The sequence below is a fragment of the Lycium barbarum genome, chromosome 11 (genome assembly GCF_019175385.1).
Source record: "Lycium barbarum isolate Lr01 chromosome 11, ASM1917538v2, whole genome shotgun sequence".
Taxonomy (NCBI): Eukaryota; Viridiplantae; Streptophyta; class Magnoliopsida; order Solanales; family Solanaceae; genus Lycium; species Lycium barbarum.
In genome coordinates this window covers 21376171-21395598 of record NC_083347.1, presented here as the reverse complement: position 1 = coordinate 21395598, position 19428 = coordinate 21376171, and the positions used below count along the sequence as shown (strand labels likewise).

Genomic DNA, 19428 nt, shown 5'->3' with positions numbered 1-19428 from the left:
ACATGTCTACATGGGAAAAATAGTTGGATAAAGTGTACAAATTATATAGTTCATGTTACAAGAATTTAATGCGGGTACAATTCGTGAAGAAGTGGGTACAAGGAGGGACTGATATATATATATATATATATAATACTATCTCTTGATATAATTTTTTTTAAGGAGAGGTACACAAAAAGTCATCGCATATTGCCAATTTGATAAGTATACAATGTCGAAATTTAGTAGCTCAGTTGGTTGACTATCTGAACTTTCACCTTGTTGGTGAGGGTTCGAATCTCACGTTGTAATCCCCTCTCCCATTTCCTCCTTAAAAAAAGATACGTATCCAATGAAAAGGCCTGAAACCTTTTGGGCAATTTGCATGATTTCCCTTATTCGGGGGTGATCTTTAATTTTTGCCCCTCAAATTGCTGGTCTTTAATGTTTTCTCTTTGCCTAAAATACCCCGAGGTTCCGGGTTCGAACCCAACTTAGTCAAAAAAAATCACAAGACATAATTGTCTGGCAAAATTAGGCCTAGCAAAATTGCCTGACATAATTGCCTAACTTTTATAGAATTCCAGCAGAGTAAAAAAATATTCTGCCTTGCAAAATTTCGCAAGGCAGACTTCTACCTTAAGACAAAATTTTCATGAAGCCTTGCCTTTGCGATGTTTTTTTTTTTAACTAAGTTGGGGTTAGAACCCAGAATTTCAGGGTATTTTTGATTATTTTTTTAAGCAAAGGGAAAAAAAATTAAAGACCAATGCCTCTGAAGGGAAATCCATGCAAAAAATTGAATTGTTTTTAAAGCATTGCTGCAACTTTAAAAAATAAAAAACAAATGGTCCATGTGAAAATGTCGATTTTAAAGAGATGGGGCAAAAAAAAATTAAAAAAAAAATATGTGCTATGGAGTAGAGTAATATGTGTGCTCTTAACTTTTGAAAAAAATTCTTGATAGTTGCCAAGTGTCCTATATCTTTATTGCCTTTTTAGGATATAATTGCCATCAAATTTTCTAAAATTTACCAAAATACATATAACTATATAAATAAAAGCCAAATAGGGGCAAAAATGAAAACCACGAAGTTGTGAGGACTATAAAACTCATGGATTCTCCCTTATATATAGTAGTAAAACATATATACATTTTATTTTCAAAAATGAATTAACCTCCTACTTATTGCCTTTTTAGGATATAATTACCATCAAACTTTCTAAAATTTACCAAAATACATACATATAACTATATAAATAAAGGCCAAAATAGGGGCAAAAATGAAAACCACAAAGTTGTGAGGACTATAAAACTCATGAATTCTCCCTTATATATATAGTAGTAAAATATATATACATTTTATTTTCAAAAATGAATTAACCTCCTACTTAGTTCCAAAATTCCTTGAAGTTACCCCTGCAATAAGCAAATTCTGACAAAATGGAGTGATCAATTCACTATTGTAACCAGTAAGATTTTACAATTACACAATACTAATGGCACAGCAGTTGCAACCAATCTTATCTAATTTTTCCTCTCAGGATTAAAGATGATAAATCTTACATTTACGAACAAGAAGATAGTTGCACGTAAAAGGGACTACTATGGGGAGTTCTATGGCTCCCTACAAAAGGGGACTCCACAATATATACAAGTCTCCAAACTCCAAATAGCATTTTAATAGGATAAACGGATCAAGCAAAACTTTCATCAAAATATAATCCGGCGTTCCTTTACAACTTAACAATATTTGCATTTCGTCATAGCACCTTAATTTGTCACAAATTTATAACGAAGGTAGAAAATGGCAAAAATTATACCGTGCTAAGAATTAAACAGGCCATTGCATTTAAATCAAATACAGGAATGTGTTGCAAGATGCAAAAGCTACAATAGACTCCTTTATTCTAAACCAACAGCATCATTGAGAATTTGTTGCTTGTGGACCTTCCTAGTTACAAGCTTACAACTGATTAAAGATTCTTCTACAGTAGAGATACTATAACATACTAATAAGTTACAAACAGATATTTGTCAGAGAACCAGAAACCAGGTAGCATCACGGGCACAATTTGCTTTCTAGTAGCTGCCTTGGTTTAACCATAGTTGGCATGAAGAACCGGACGGAGAGAACGAGCTCTACCCCTGGTATTTATGACAAATAGTAACACTTCAGCATTTGACTAAATGCTTCTTTACCAGGTGATGGAATTTAAAAGAAATCTAAGCATATCTATGCTAAACACATTACGGTTCAAGAAGGAAGCTAAGAGCTCTTCAAGAAGGAGAAACTAATCTTGTAATGGAAAAAATTTGACAATTTCCTTCATCAATGAAATTTACTTCAATAAGTCATCACCTCTGCCAATTTTGGAAGGCAACACAGCAAAGAAAAGAAGTCCTGTTCACGTGTAACGATTATTACCTCTTTGAACACGAAAACGACAACGACTGTTGTTTGAAGCTGGATGGATCAAAAAGCTCCATAAACCTCTGATCTGACACTCTTGCTTTGGCAGCAGCAAAACGCTGGTACTCGTCGAACACAGAAGTTAGGCACCACTTCTGCAATTTTCTCAAGCATCCAACAAGGCAACCAGTTCGGTGCTGGAAAATGGACAGAAAACAAAAGTATACTTTAAATAAGGTACTCTTTACTTTGGAATTTGAGGCTACAACATGAAAAATAAAAACTACACACCTTCCCACGTTTGCAGTGGATCAACACCGGGTGATTTCTAACATCTGTGCGCAGCAGGTTAAAGACATTAACATGAGAAGATAGCAATATTAACTCAATTTGACTAAAAGTTTTTAAACAGATATTATCTTTTGCAAGAGCATACCTATTAGAACCCCCAATGCTTCACGAATTTTCTCTTCTGGAATAGTTACAAAAGGTTCCTGAAAGCATAATTGTAAAAATCAAATCAATTGCCAGTAATTAGTTTTTCTGAAAGAACAAAACGAAATACTCGGGTCGAGGAACGAATGTGATCAATTATTTAGCATCCGTAAAGTTCAATGACACCATGCTGAAAATTTTCTACAGTATCTCAAATATGCAATGAACCAGGGAAAGGACCGAGATGACTTGAGTTTTTCTAAGTTATTTTTCTTTTCGTTCCATCTATTTTTTTTTCCTTTTTTTTTTTTTTTTTTAAACAAGCAAATTCAAAAGTACCAATTATTTTGTTTAATCCCAGGATGGATTGATGGACCATGTCAATATCGTTAGCTGAAACTTTCTGCAATAAGGTAGAACTAGTTTTTCTTTGCATGATTGCCTCGTTAAATCTCCAGCCAGCAATAAAGTTTGGGTCAAGCCTATCTCCAAGAACCCTTATGGATATGGATGAGCTAATAAAACAAGCTAAAAGAAAGAGAATAAGGTTCTTTTTTAAAGTGTAATTTTATTTTGGAATCTACAAGAGTAGTCTGTCACCCAATAACTGAGACAGACAAATGACAGTTAAGGTGGGACAAGAGTGAACTGAATCCAACAACCTACCACACATAGCAACTGCCTGGTTAATCATAGAGAAATCAAAAAGACGAACTAGGAAAAAATCAGCTAACTTCAGCAGCTAGATGTTAAGATAGAAAGACAGCGATCAGGCAACACATTTATTTGATCTTTGCTTGAGATCCAAAAGAAAAAACGGAAACTTTACCAAATAGTTAAATGAATGAAATGAAATCTTCAACTAAATTTTAACTTATAAGTGATTATCGCCGTGCCTTGTGTTTCTACACTTAACTTTTCCATTGACGCACTCTTTCTTTTCACAGAAAGAAGAGGCACTATCCTGTTTAGTTAGTTCTAATTGAAATAGCTAAAAGAAAGTTTGGATCCAATGAAACCTGGATCACAACTCACAACCAGTTCTAAAGTATTGTTGCATCTAAAATATTCAAATTCATGTGCTCTATGCTCAAGCGACATGCAGGTAACTGAACGTCTAAAATGCAGTAGAGTATAGGGACAATGATTCGATATTAATTCTTCCACGCTACGAGCTTACTACTTAAGCATAATTCAAGTTTATACATGACTCGATCTTCTCAAAAAACTGCTCCTACAGATTGCTACCTAAAAAATTTTTTTTAAAAAAAAAAAAGAGGACTTTTAGCTACAGGAAAAGACTTGATCTAAGGTCTTATGAGGCAGAGATGAGAATACAATAATTTGATATTTCAATTAGTACATATCTTATGTCTTTTATACAGATTCAGGTGTTACAAAACACATAAGTATTGAGGTGTATGAGTAGGACATAGAATCGTGAAGGTTAATTCAGCATACAGATCTTCAAGCCAGTTTCTTCTGAAGACTCTAGTGCATAACTAGGAGAGGCGAACTAGGTGTTGAATTAAACAAAGAAATGACTGAAAAGACCATTTTTTTTATTTTTAGACATTAGATTCACGCAAATCAAAAGAACAATTTTAAAAAAAAAAAAAAAAAACCTAGCCAAACATATATACTGATTCTTTTCTCTAAAGTAATATTTGTGGTTCTCTGCAGATCATAATTTTGTATCACTGGAAAGTAGTATAATAAATTTCTAAACCCTCTGTGGACCTTGGCCTTCAAGATCAGCAACTGCCAAAAATCTATCATCTTGTGGAATTATAAAAACTGCATTAAACAATTGATGCAACTTTCCATCCTCACTCATCACAATCCAAACCCTTAATTATTATTTTTCTTAAAACCGAAAATTGATATGGTCAGTTAATTCCATCCTTCCACATGACTTAAGCAGAAGATCATATGGATACAACAACAACAACAACAACAGCCCAGTGAAATCCCACATCTTGGGGTCTGGGGAGGGTATAATGTACGCAGACCTTACTCCTACCAAGGTAGGATGGCTGTTCCCAGAAGATCATATGGATGCAGACAAAAAATGAATAATTTTTAACTAAATCTTAAACAATGATGTAACATTATGTGGGATCAAGCTGGAGTGTAGACACACAAACAAATGAGCATCATTTTACTGTTGTACATGGAAACAGATATGAGATATACATATGCATTGTCCAGGCGTAGCGCAATTTTATGTTCGAAAAACTGTTTCATGGTTCTCTTTTCAATGTACTGTACTCCTATAAATGCCAAAATTAACTGATTTTTTCCTAAATCTTCTACGGCCCACTAAGCATGCCTTCAATTATTTTAGTGTAGTACATCTCTTTCTCTCTCTCTTTTAACCTTGATCATCTTAATTCACGGTTTTACCAATATTAAACTTAAGATATAAGCTGATCACATTAAATGTGATTATTTCACTTAAGATTTTATGCATAAATGACCAAACAAGAACCGAATTAACAGAGAAGCAAACATATATCAGCAAAAGCATTAGAGAAAAATGAGAAACGTACTTTACAGTTTTTAATTCCGAACTGAAACAAGCGAATATCATTTGCCTTGAGAAACTCCATATTTGCTTCTGGATATGGCTCTGGACACAGGTATCTGTCAACAACAAAAAACCCTAATTCTTCAATTCTATTCTTACTCTACATCAAATAAACAAAGATCCGTCTCGTCCGATACTCACTGCGTTTACTTTTACTTGTCACGGTTTTGTTTTTCTATGGTCAAAGACCAACATTTGAAGACTTTTTCTCTTCATAAGAAGAATTGCAACTTGGTAGGCATTTGGCCATAGATACCAAATATTTTTCACTTTTTTCAGAATTTTTGAAATTGAAATTGTGTTTGGTTATAATTTTTGCAAAGAATATTCAGTGGTTTGAATGTACGAAAGTTTTAAAAAAAAAAAAAAAAAATTGGGGTCCAAATTCCAAATATGATTCCACCTGATTTTCAAATAAAATGAAAAAAAAACAAAAGTGAAAAAATTTCATGGGCAAACGGTCCTTGTAGTTATATTTTTGGTATAGTTTTTGAACATCTAATTTTAAAATAGATTGGAGAATTCATCAAATTGACTCCAAGTAAGCGTGACAAGTAAAAGTGAACCAATGGATGGAGTAATAATGAACTTACATGATGGAACGAAGGGCAAGAGTTTGAAGAAAAGGGAAGTTATCTACGTCAGGGAAGCCGGACCGGAAAATGCCATTATCCACCATAGCAAAATTGAGAGGAGGAATGAAAAAGTCTTGCTCTTCCCCATCTTCATCACCGCAACTGAAGTTTTTAAAGTCAAAATCGTCGGCAGTGGGGACAGGAGAAAGCTTGACATCTCTTGGCTGAATAAGCGGGTGTTGTTGCCGTTCAATTACCGCGACTTCGATGATTGTTTTACACGTGTCAGCTGCTGAAGCAACGGTTGTGTCTTGTTTCATAGCTGAGAAGAGAGAGAGAGAGAGAGTTGAATAAGGGGTTTTTGAATTGAGTGGAAATAGAGATTCTGATACCACAGGGGGGAACTTTCTCGTTTAGGAACTTGGAAATTTATAGGCGTAAAGTTTACTATGACTTTTTCGACAGGGAACAGTTATCAGGGTAGGGGTTGCTAAAATGCGCCACTCCAATGTCGACGCTCGATAATTGTCATGCTTTTTGGAAACAAAAAACATTAATCATCTAATAATAATTCAATTGATTTGATTTATTTTCAAAAAGAAGTAAGAGCTTTTTATTGAAAGATTCTTTAATTTAAATTTTAATTAATAATGAAGGGATCACAATCATCTCTCAGAAAATACCGATGTTTAACACAAGCTAATAGTAGTAGTAATATAATATGTGTTATAAGTATTTCCACATAAACTTTTAACACTTAATTATTATTAATTAATTAAAAAAATTAATTTATTAATTTACTCAATTATAATACATTTACATGATTTGAATAAATATTTATCAGCGATCTATAGGCCTCTTATTTTATCTTGGCATGCATGTGAAAACTTTATGCACATGGCCTTTACTCAAAAGTCAAAAGTAGTTTATTAAAATGTTATTTTTCTTATACAGCCAGACTTGTCTATAACAATATCCTTATATAATAACAATTCATTATAACAGTCAAGTTTTTTGAGAACCGATTCTTCATATTATATTTACCTCTACAACGATTTTTTACCTATAACAGTAACATTCATCTTTATAATAGTACGTTTTTTGTAAAATTACCCCTCTCCGCATTATAACAACTATCTTCTTTTTTTGATAATATAATAATTAACCATCTTTATAGAAATATAATATCTAAAATTACTAATTATAAGACAAGAAAAATAGACCAGATATTTTAATAATTTAATACACTTTATGACAAATAATATAATATGAATATACAATTCCATCATTAAAAGATTTCCCTTCTTTATAATTTTGTTAGTTTATATAGCATTAAGATTAAAAAAAATAGATTTATGCATCTTCTTTGCCTATAATAATTAAATATTATTTAAATGTCAAATATTGTCATAGATGTATAACAAACATTTGCTATAAGCCTATAACAACTTCGAACCAACAATGATGTTATATAGAGATATGATTGTACTGGTACTTAGGTAATTTAAATAATTTTTGTGATGCTAAATTGGATTTAAGATTCGTTTGAGCGAAAAAAAGAATTTGAAAATTTTCTAAACTGTCTCTTTAAGAGTCAGATTAATATGCTCATTCTTTAGACCAATATAATTGAATTTGTTTCATTTTTAAAACAATATAAGGAAAATATTTTTTCATGTAGTATGTTTTTATGAAAAGTAAGTAGTTTTCTTATTATTTTCTGGTGCTACGTAATTAGTAAGTAAGCAGAAAATATTATGTCAAAAGTATTTGAAAATAATCTATTCAAACTGCACTACAAAGGTGTGGTGGAGATAGCGGTATCGGATCGGAGTAAGTTGAGAGGAGACAATCAGTGAAGAATGCTACTCCCGCGTTCATTTTTTACTTCTCATGTATTGACTTGACTAGGCTTGTGCACAAATCGGTTCAACCCGAATTTCCGAACCGATTCGAAACAATTCGGATAATTCAATTTGGATAATACAATTCGATTTCAATTTACAAATGCAATTGTAAAATATTACGGTTTAACGGTTCGGATACATTTGGCTTCAATTATCAACTAAATCGACCCGAACAAACCGAATTTATATGCCCCTAATGACTAATATGATTGATACTCTAATAGTCTAACTATACATACGCTTAATACTTAATAGTGAATCAATATTTATTTAACTTCAGAAGTGGTGTAAATGAATATCTGCATGCACACCTTGCACTGGATATTCATGGCCTTCTTCTTGGCCTCAAGCTGGCTTTCCTTTTGGGCTTTCGTCTTTTCAGTATTCTTCTCATGAACCATCTTTGCCTTTTGGCATTGCCTCCATCCGTGACTTTGTTTGTTCTTTGATCTTAGCCTGTACAAATTAGAGTGTGTGTGTTTTTTTTTTTTTTTTTTTAGGATGCAAACTGAGTTATTATGCTTGTCTGCTAGCAAGTTGCAAGATGCTGGATTATTAATTTGGTATATGTAATGTGTTGTTGGTGGATTTGTATGCTTGCACAAGTTGTCAAGCTCTTATTTTTCTATTTATATGCTATTATGCTTGCAAGTTTATGATTTTTTTTTAGTTAATGTCTTAGTTATAAGGCTGTAAATTAAGGATCTCATTACTTTTGGTTACCTTTACTCTAAAACTGAAATAAAAATAGTTGCTTGTTTAATTTTCGAACAAACCGAACAAATCGATTTGAGTAACTGAACTGAAATAATAAAAAACGAATTGAATTGAACCTAGAATGGATCGAGTTTGGTTGAGAATTTTAGAAATTCGAAATTTCAACTCGATGATGGTCAAAACCAAACCGAACCGATTCGTGCACAGGCCTAGACTTGACACATCCCTTGAGGAACCATAAATAGAATGACAATTTTACTATGTCACCCCTAATTATTACTAAGTCATCTAATGGTTGAAATCAATCAAACATGCTTTAAAAGTTGTACATCCACTAACAATTCTTTGAAGTTTCCAAATCAATAATTAATAATAGGGGTAAAATAGGTATGAAATGGTAAATTTTCTCTTGGTTTTCCAAACTGGACAAATAAAAATGGACATTATTTTTAGTATACAGGACAAGTAAAAATTGGATTGAGGGAATATTTATGATACTTGTTTTTCCTATTTTTACTAGAAAAGTTATTTTGTCATATTTCAATGAACTTGTTTTTTTAGGAAAAAAATATTTTTCCGGAATTTTTGACCAACCGAACATGAAAAAATTCAATTGTTTAAAGTTTGTGACTCGACTTTCTTAATTGATTGTACATAGCGACGTCATAATTCTCTAAAATTTGCACTGCGACAGAAGAACTTCATATTCGATTGTTTAAAGTTTACGACCCGATTATTTTAAAGTTCCACTATCAAAAATTTGTAACTTCAGATGCGAAATTGTGAAACTTCAATCGCGTACCTTAAAATGATCTTAAGTGGATAAATTTGTAAAAAATTATATATTGTGGGTATGGCTTCAATGATAACCCCAAAATCAAGAATATTTGCACTTCCCACCTTTTGATTTTACGCTACTTTAATTAGTCACAGAGATTTCAAATACGCACATGCAACAACAAACAACTACATATCCAGTATAATCTCATAAGTGGGTTTGAACAGGATAATGTGTGCGTAGATCTTACCCCTATCTTGGAAGACGGAGATGTTGTCTCCAATAAACCTTAGCAAAAGCATATCATCAATTAATGATGCAGATTTAAATTCTTCAAAAGCACGACGATCAATGTGTGCGGACATAAAGAAAATGGACAAATGTTACGTTAGAACGTGCCAAATCGTTTTAAACAAAATGCTGACATCCAGTGGTACGAGTGCATGTGTTGATGTAAATATTCAAAGTTGGTCTTGAACTTCAATAATTAGTGTTTAACCTAATTTCAACAAAGAATTGGAATAACAAATTATTGGTGTTTAGTATTTTTAAATAAATATTTCTAAGTAATTAAAGTAGCATAAAAAATTAAAAATAAAAGAGTTTTGTAACCGTAAAATTTTGGCATTGCTCTTCAAAAAATATTGTAAGAATAACAATCTTAACTATTGCTCAATTACTTTTTGAAATATTAAACATTTTGAAATTTTTCATTAGGATTCTACAATAAACCTTATAATAAGAATCTATCATAAAGTCGAAGGGCAAAGATAGAAAATTGAGTGGCGGCAAGAAAAGATGCGTATAAGTTTGGCTTTGCTTCTTAAACGGGTGATAAGTGATGACCAAGCCACGAGAAAAAGGATATAGTAATTAGACACGATAATACTGCAATATAACGAGACAGAAATCTCTTCATTCTAAATTAGACAAAGTAGATTCGAGCTTTGAGAATGGAAATATTTCGTATGCAAGCATTTCTTCCTTAAATGGACTATATGATATACAAATTGGGAGATTTGTGCATATACACTGATATTTAGCTTTTGATCTCGTTTTAAAAAATTATGTGAAAACAGTCTTCGCGCTAAAATTGGAGTTCAGTTATTGACTAATCACCAAAAAACTTGCCTTGCCACAACTCGTGGCATATTGCTAGGAGTTTTGATGTATCGGCCTGTTTGCCATAGAGTCGAGTGAATCGCCAGGATTTTAGTACAAAATTTGTTATAATTTTGAAATAAATTGTTCAGAAATTATGTACCATGAGTTTCTGAAAGATGAGTTCCCAGAAGTCCTTGCAATCACAAGGATTTAGTAAAAAAAAATTATCGTAATTTTGGACAAAGTGTAAACAATTCCTCCCGGTTATCAGAAATATTTGAGAAACTTCACCAAAATGTTTTAACTTCAAAATTGATCCAAATTTACCCATTAGCTCTAAATTTGATATTTTTAATATAAATCTCAGTAATTTTCAATTGTTAGGTTCACTCAAACCTTAAAAACTCAATAGACCATGTCTTCTTCAACAATCAAACTCAAAAATTCAATAATAACGTTTTTCAAGTGTTTTCAAATAAATCAACCACTAATTAATAGATAACGAGTCTTCAATTTTATGTAGCACATAAAAAAAAAGGGGGAAATAGAGGAAGCAAGAGAAGAAGTAGGAGGAGTAGGAGCACAAATTTTGACGAATATCTATATTTGCTGAACTTCTTTAATATGATAAAACACTGGACATCATCCTCAAAGGAGATACTAATGAGGTTCCCGATAAATATCCGATCAATCCAATAAATATCAAATGTCCAAAAAAAAAAAAAATCAAGTCTCACAAAATTAGTTTCAATTGTGTGAGGTATAAAATAAAATATTTCGAATGTTATCTATATATATTAGATTCGCCAATTGATCATAAGAATCACATATCTCAATTATTGGTGCAGAGAAATGACTTTTCCAATAGAAGACCACAGATTCTTTTCTTAGCATTGGCTATAACAACTGCTGCTTTAATTTTCTTCCTCTCTTTTTCTCCTTTTTTTGTTTGGTGCAATGAGCCCAAATAGAAAAAAGGAAACATCATGTCATTGTGAAAATTGCTCAGTATTCCAGCTATGTCGGAATGTAGACCAGAAGAAAGAAAAGCAGTCAAGGCGAGTATTGATTCTTCATATATAAAGGCTACAATATTTTGATATATTTAATATTTGGAAGTTCTACGTTTCTACTTTTTTTTTTTTTTGGTCATGAAAAATGTGTACGGTAAACCAAAATTTCTACTCCACTTTCTACTTATGCGCATTAACGAGAAAGTATCTCTTTCATGTACTTTTCACCAGTATAAAATGGATATTTTTTATCGACAATCTCTTAATGACTAGTCAAACTTGGTATTAGAACTTCCATCTAGACAAGCTTCGATGATAATTACGTCTTTCATATCCTTCCTAAGTGTAGCCTTCTCGATTCATATGTGATTGTAATTGCTTCTTCATTGTTTTTCCTCCCCGACAAAAAGAGATCAACTTGCTTGGTCTCCATAATATTACAAGAGGTATTGATTTGTTGAATACCGTGTGAAGCGGAAAGAAGAAATAGTGATGCTTGGAGTTCAAACCTATAATGGTTGAATTCAAAAAATAGTTGCTGGTTGGATCCTAGTGCTTTTAATTAATTTATAAAGTATAATATTAGAAAGAAATTTGAGATTACTAGAACAACTGTGTTTAAAAAAAAAATAGAACAATCAAAAGAAATTAAAATAAGGGAGGTGAAAATAATATTGTAAACCGCAAGGAAGGTTAGTGTGACAAAATAAAATGTGGAGTGTTTACCCTAAAAAGAGTACAGTTAAATTTATTTGTGGTTTAAAGGATACATGAATTGATTTGTTATGAATAGTGCTTAACTAAGAAAACAAGATTAATAAGCCAATATTAAAATAGAAATGGTATAATTGAGCCTGGGCTGGTATGATCCTCGGAGAAAATTCTTTATAAGTTTTCTTCCGGTGGAGCACTTGTATGCCTTTGCCTTTTATAAATAAATGTTGATCCCGAACAAAAGAATAGTAACACTATGCAAATTGTAAGAACTGGTGTTACATCCCGTATTTTGAACGTCAGATTATTTGTAAGATGGGGTGGGGCCCACACGTCAAGATTTTTTTTTGGAACACGTGACAAGTCATATGAATCACATATGTGAAGTTAAACACAACTCAAGAAGGACCCTTGGGCCAAATCAAAGTGGAAGCCCTCCAAACGAATATTTTTAAGAAAACGTTTTCGGGTGATCTGACTTCTAGGGGCAAAAACGGTATTATAAGTTTGGAATTTGGAAAAATACCAAGCAATAGAAGTTGTAGATAATTGAATTAGCTTTCCAACCATAGGTCGTGGGTTCCCAGGTGACGTCGGTACAAGGAGATATGGACGTTTTAAGGTCGAAAGGTCAGTGGGCTAGGCTCAACTCGGGACCAACCGGGTTGGCCCAAAAAAACAATGAAGAAAAAAATTAGGCCCAAAAGAGGGGTGGCCGGCCATACAATGGCCCAAGCCCATGGATTCTAATTAATTTCCATGTGATAATTAAATAAAAGGGGTCATTTAGTTGTCTTGAAACATATAGAAGTTTCAAGAACATTAGAAGAGGAGAAAAACAAAAAAAATGAAGAGCAAAGGAGACATGGCATACGGCCATGCTCTCCAATTTTTGTCCCTTTGAAATCTTCTCCCAAAAATTATTTTCTTGTGGTATTCCTACTAATTCAAGGGTCCTTTACAACTTGGTGTAATTATTTTGGAAGAAAGAGCACTTGTTTCTTCAAGTTGACAACTTGGTCAAGTGAAGAAGATTGTAGAAAAAGGTAAGAATTAATTCCTTTTTATTATGTTATGAAGGTTGGTTTATGTTGTAGTATGTAGAAATAAGTAGAATTTATGGAAATATGGAAGTCTACAAAGTGGGTTTGCATGTGTGCATGTGTATGTAAGGTTGTATGAATAAGATGAGTTGAATTTTATGTTGTATTCTAGTTGTAGTTGTGGTGGACCTTATATTGGAAATGGAAGAAAATGGTTCAAGTTGGCATGGAAAATTATTGGAAATAGTTATAGGAAATTATGTGATTTTATTGAAGTTTTTATGTAATTATGGAAGTGGAGTTTTAAATGTGAATTATTATGTTAGTTGGTGAATTTGGAAGGATAATAGTCCATATTGGCATGAAAGATTGGTTGTTAAGTGGTTATGAGAAGTTTTGTGATTTTATGGTAGATTTATGTAATTATGAAAATGAAATTGTTAAGGTGCAAATTATGATTATGGTTGATGAAATTGGAAGATGGAAATATGTTATGAATATGTAGATTGAAGATTAGAAGTTTTGGATGGATTATGGTTTTGGTGGAAAGTTTGTATATTTTGTATATCTTGTGAATATTTTGTAGAAATGATATGAAATGCTTCCGAATTATATTGTAATGATCTTGATTAGTAATGGATGTAAAAACATTGAGATTGGTTTGGAAATGTGAAGTTGGAATGAAAGCTATTGCATTATGTTGGAAAGAAGACTAGTTGTGTTATATTGTGTTTTGTAGTCATGGTTGTTGTCATTGTGTTGATAGTTTGGCCGGGTTGAATTCCCGGATTGTTGTTGATAAAAAAATTGGCTAAGTTGAATTTTGGGGATGGTGTATTTATAGGGGAGATGCTGCCCAAATTTTTGTAGACAAGTATTGGTTAAGATTGAAATCTTAAAGCCTTACAATTAACATTTGGTAATTGTGACCAAATTGTAGATTTGGCGAACTTGAAACTTGATTTTGGAGACGTGTATGAAGCGGAAAAGGTATGTAAGGCTTCACCCTTCCTTCTATGGCATGTCTTAGACGTAATAAGTTGGATACAAGCCTCGGGGACAATTCTATTCTCCGGAATCCGCACCCAAAGTTTCCCCTTTTTCATTCAGTAGAATTGAATTAAATATTGTATGAAATGTTGAAAAATTGCCTAAACATCTAGAACTTGCACAAATAGGACCCGACTACCCTAAAACCCTCACAAGTAACGCCATGACATGTAACATATGCAAATCGTATACGCTACCTCATTTGGCCCGAGGTGGGCCCGTTGCTCCCGGATTTTTCCTTATAGTTCTATTTGACTTACTTGAGGTTGAATCCAAAGGAAACCTTTGATCCTGATTCCGTTACCAAATGACAAGTACTATAATTACTCTAACGAGAATATTTCTATGACGATAATGATAACGACGATGTTAGAAAAGAGAATATGCCTATGACAAATACGACCAGAATGATTCCATGACTAAGATTTTTAAACTAAGGATTCAATGTGAACATGAGGGCGATAAACTAGTTCTTGAACCTTATTTCTATTTCTTAGCTATGACACTATTTTCTAAGGATTTCAAGGCCTATGAATTAACGTCTATGATGCTCATGATTTCGTTCTATGTTTACTTTTAATACTATTTTCCGTTGATAGTCTCACCTTAAAATACTCATCCCTTCAAGGTGAAACAAAGCGATCACGATTATTCCATAATGTCAATCGGAGGTCATCGACCTTACGTCACTCCGATGGATATATGATTTCCTTTCGATGGATATATCTTATATATATATATATATATATATATATATATATAAGATATGTATATGAACCTGGGATAGGGGGAAGGGATACATGGGGGAATGGGAAGGGAAACATGTTTCATTGCCACCTGGTCAGCTGGCTTATCATCCCGGACGCGGGATATATGGGCGAGCCGACGTATTTCGGCGCTATGTGGGCGAGCCGACATTGTTCGGTGCTATGATATGACATGATATGCTATGATATGACACAACATGATATGACATGATATGCTATGACATGACACGATATGATATGATATGATACGATACGATACGATACGATATGATAAGACATGATATGATATAAGTTCTATTTTCTATGTCTATGAAAAAGAAATATTTTTACAAAAGGAAAGACAAGCATGCATGGTACTCGCCCTCAGCGGCACTCATATGTACAGGTCACTCTTTTATCCTATGATATGTTCTACGTTTCCATGCAGTTATTATTCATACTCATATTTCTTACTATGTTACTATTTATGCCTTACATACTCAGTACATTACTCGTACTGACCCCTCTTCTTCGGGGGTTGCGTTCATGCTGCGCAGGTACACCCAAAGGATGCGAAGTTAGCATAGAAGATGTTCCAGCGGAGTTGGTAGGCTCCATTTGTCCTGGAGTGTTGCCAAGTCAGAGTATATGTACTATGACGCTATGTTCGAGGTTAGAGACTTTGCAGACAGAGTCGTGGGTATAGAGTGTCAGCTTTGTAGACGGCTTCTCCAGTCGATATGTTATTATGTTTCATGTAACGGGTCCCACATGATGATAGACTTTACTTATAAGAAAAAAAAATTGAAGAGCTTGCTGTGTATTTGTTTCTTAATTGATTCACAAGTTTATATGTGTAATAAGAGTCAGCGGGTTCGCTCGGCTCCGAATATGGGGTCGGGTGCCCATCACACCCTAGTAGGATCGGGGTGTGACAACTGGATTGTATAATTGAGTGCAAGAAAGTGTATTTCGATGATCCATACAATGAGCTACTGAGCTCCTTTTATAGTTGATAATCACCAGTTTTGAGCTGTAAATTCTAGCCTAATAATGGGTAATAATAAACAATAAATGCTGCCTTAATTCTAAATTATAACGTCTACTTCGAATCTGAACCAGTCATACAACGTTAATCTCCCATTAATGACCCGAGACAACTTCCTCAGAAGGTTAGCTCTGGGCTTATCCGAGAATTCTTATTCCGATCAAACGAAATGACTAAGAAACGTTTCACTTTCAACCACCACGTGTTACATTCCCATTGTGCCACTACATTGGCTAACCAATTAGGATAAGTTATTACACTGATAGATCCTATATTCAATAATTTTGTTACCTCTTCTTAAACAAACTTGTTCTTGTAGTCAGCTATGGGCCTCCTCTTCTGCTTTACCGGAGAAAACCTCGGGTCCAAGCTTAGTTTGTGGGTCGTTACTTCGGCGAAATCCCTATCATGTCTAAATAGGACCAAGCAAAACAATCGATATTATCTTTAAGAAATTTAATAAAATCAAGTCTGAGCTCCGGAGATAACTCGGTGCCCCTGTATACCTTCCTTTCTGGCTGCTGATAAAAAAGAACAACTTGCTCCAGTTCCTCTTTGGTGGATTTTGTGGCGTCCGATTCATCTGGTACTACGAACGATCTCGGTACTCCATAATTTTCCACTTCTTCAGGATCTTCAACGTTCGGCTCAGTGACTTCCACTCTAGTTTTTGTTTCTCAAGTGATTCAATAGCGCCCATTTCTTTTGCTACTGATTGCTCACCTTGAATTTTTCCGATTCCATCCCGTGTAGGGAATTTGACAAGCAAATGCAATGTTGAAGTCACTGCCTACATATTGTGTATCCAAGGCCTTCCAAAGATCGCATTGTAACTCATATCACCGTTAATAACATAGAATTTGGTGTGTTTGAGCATTTCTCCCGCATTGATTGGTAATATAATTTCCCTTTTTACCGTCTCACTTGCCATGTTGAACCCATTAAGCACTTTAGAAGATGCTGTCAGTCCGTCCTGCATCGACAATTGGTCCACCACTTTCCACCGGATGATGTTTGCTGAACTACCCGAATCAATCAAAATTCGTTTAACCCGACAATCCACAATGAGATTACCAAGGCGTCATTATGTGGAATAGTAACGCCATCTGCATCTTCATCAGTGAATACGATCACTTCTTCTGGGACAAAGTTTCACGATCTCTTCTCTCGTGTTATTGAGAACTTCATCCTTTTCGTGATGAAAAGAGTTCCTGCGATCTTGGTTCCTCCCATTATCATGTTGATCACCTGACTAGGCTCGCCCTGATCAAAATGTCTGCTTGATCCCTTGCTCTTTCTATAACCATCCCTGGCTCTATTACTAAAAAATTCCCTCAAATGTCCGTTCTTCAACAATTGTGTGACCTCATCTCTATGGTGCCAACAATCAGTAGTTCGGTGCCCGTGGAAATCACAAATCAAATTTGGATTTGTTTTACTGGGATTCGTTCATATGGGCTCAGGCCACCTGGTATCCTCAATTTTTTCAAAAGCCGCAACCAGCCAAGCCGCATCAACGTTGAAACAATAATCCGACAAACTTGGGTTTTCAACACTGTTGACTGAGACGGCCTTTGATATAAATTTGTCATCATCTAAGCCGTTTTTGTCGAATATCGCTCTCTTGAACTAGTTACCACGACTTCTTTCCGTCCCCGAATGTGGCCTCTCTTATCTACCATGAGGCTGATATCTTTCTTTTCCCAATCCAGAACCATAAGCAGCATTTCTTCATAACCTGTTATGGTTCCGACTCCGGCCAGTTGATCCAGCCGGTAACCCGAACTGATCATCCTCCATTAGGATTTTTGATTCATACTTGTCATGAACATCAGACCAATTTGTAGCAGGAAATTCCAATAGGTTTTCTTTCAATTTTAACGAGGCACTTGAACTTCTAGGGTTTAACCCCCTTAGAAAATGCCTCCGCTGCCCATTCATCCGGGACAGCCGACAATAGCATACGTTCCCTTTGGAACCTTATAATGAATTCATGAAGCAACTCAGCATCGCCTTGGGCAATCTTGAATATATCTTTTTTTCTTGCTGGCACCTTCTTTGCTCCAGCAAGTGCTTTGATAATGGCATCTTCAAGCATTTCAAAAAAATGAATCGAATGCTCCGGTAGCGTAGGGTACTAAGTCATTGCCCCTTTGGACAATGTTCCGCCAAACTCTTGAGTAAAACGGATTCAATCTCGTCCGGCTGCATATCATTTCCTTTAACGGCACATGTGTATGATGCCACATGATCCTGAGGATCTGTGGTCCCATCATATTTGGGCAGATTACGCATTTTGAACCACTCCGGGATTAACTTAGGCGCTACGCTTGGCGGGAATGAAAACTGCACATATCTCTTTAAATCCAATCCCTTCAGTATTAGCGGGGCTCCTGGAATCTAGTCTATCCGGAAATTGAATGCCTTAAACCCTTTTTTGTTCCGATCCAATCGACTGTTTAATTCTTTCTCATTCTTTTCTAGCCGATTGGAAAGGGCCTCCAGGTATTGCCTAATGTCCGGCGTCGTTTTGTCACCTTGGGTATCATTGCTGCTTTCTCAATGCTCCGCATTCGCATTGGGTAGGTTTGTTCCAGTATTATTCCTTCCTGTTTGCAAATCAGCAATAGCTTTTTGCTGCTTTTCCAGCAGGTCCAGGATCTTTGCTAACCCTGAATTTGCAGCCACCACTTCTTCTTTGTGTTCATCGTTGAGAATTAAATCATTTCCCGTATGTTTGGATCCACGAGGGGAAATCCGGGCTTGATGATCCCTCGCCCTGACTTCTCTTGTTGCCGGATCTCTTTCTTTTGCATTAATATTGTTCAATACTCCATCAGCTTGATTTCCAGTGTTTGTCATTGTCAAAAACTACCTGGTAACAGAGATTAAAAAGTGATAATTAAAGTAATTAGAGCAACAAAACAATATCACTATAATCCTTAGCACCACGGGGGGTGCCAAACTGCTTACCCTAAAAAGAGTATAGCTAAATTTGTTTATGGTTTAAAGGATACGTGAATTGATTTGTTATGAATAGTGCTTAAATAACTAATAACAAGTAAGAAAACAAGATTAATAAGCCAATATAAAATAGAAATGGTATAATTGATCCTGAGCTGGTACGATCCTCGGAGAAAATTCTTTGATAAGTTTTCCTTCGGTGGAGCACTTGTACGCCTAGGCCTTTTATAAATAAATGGTGATCCGAAACAAAAGAATAGTAAAACTATGCAAATTGTAAGAACTGGATTGTATAATTTAGTGTAAAAAAGTGCATTTGGATGATCCATACAATGAGCTATTGAGCTTCTT

At 34.5% G+C, this 19428-nt stretch overlaps 1 protein-coding gene and 1 long non-coding RNA gene across 3 annotated transcripts; one reads left to right on the top strand and one right to left on the bottom strand.

The window, feature by feature from the left end:
• Positions 1-1808: 1808 nt before the first annotated feature.
• LOC132617629 (probable tyrosine-protein phosphatase DSP4) lies at positions 1809-6414 on the bottom strand. Of its 2 annotated transcripts, XM_060332676.1 has the most exons (6): positions 6012-6414; positions 5381-5474; positions 2830-2887; positions 2685-2728; positions 2409-2590; positions 1809-2128 (listed from the first exon to the last, which is right to left on the bottom strand). In XM_060332676.1, exons 1-6 carry the CDS (start codon positions 6311-6313, stop codon positions 2080-2082), a joined length of 729 nt encoding a protein of 242 aa, XP_060188659.1. In that variant the 5' UTR covers positions 6314-6414; the 3' UTR covers positions 1809-2079. The 2 variants fall into 2 exon arrangements, with proteins under 2 accessions (XP_060188659.1, XP_060188660.1); XM_060332677.1 differs by having other exon boundaries at positions 1809-2590.
• A 6652-nt stretch (positions 6415-13066) lies between these two features.
• LOC132619120 (uncharacterized) lies at positions 13067-15998 on the top strand. The gene is made up of 3 exons (XR_009574517.1): positions 13067-13272; positions 14210-14259; positions 15623-15998. It is a non-coding gene; the product is annotated as an uncharacterized LOC132619120 (long non-coding RNA).
• Positions 15999-19428: the final 3430 nt, after the last annotated feature.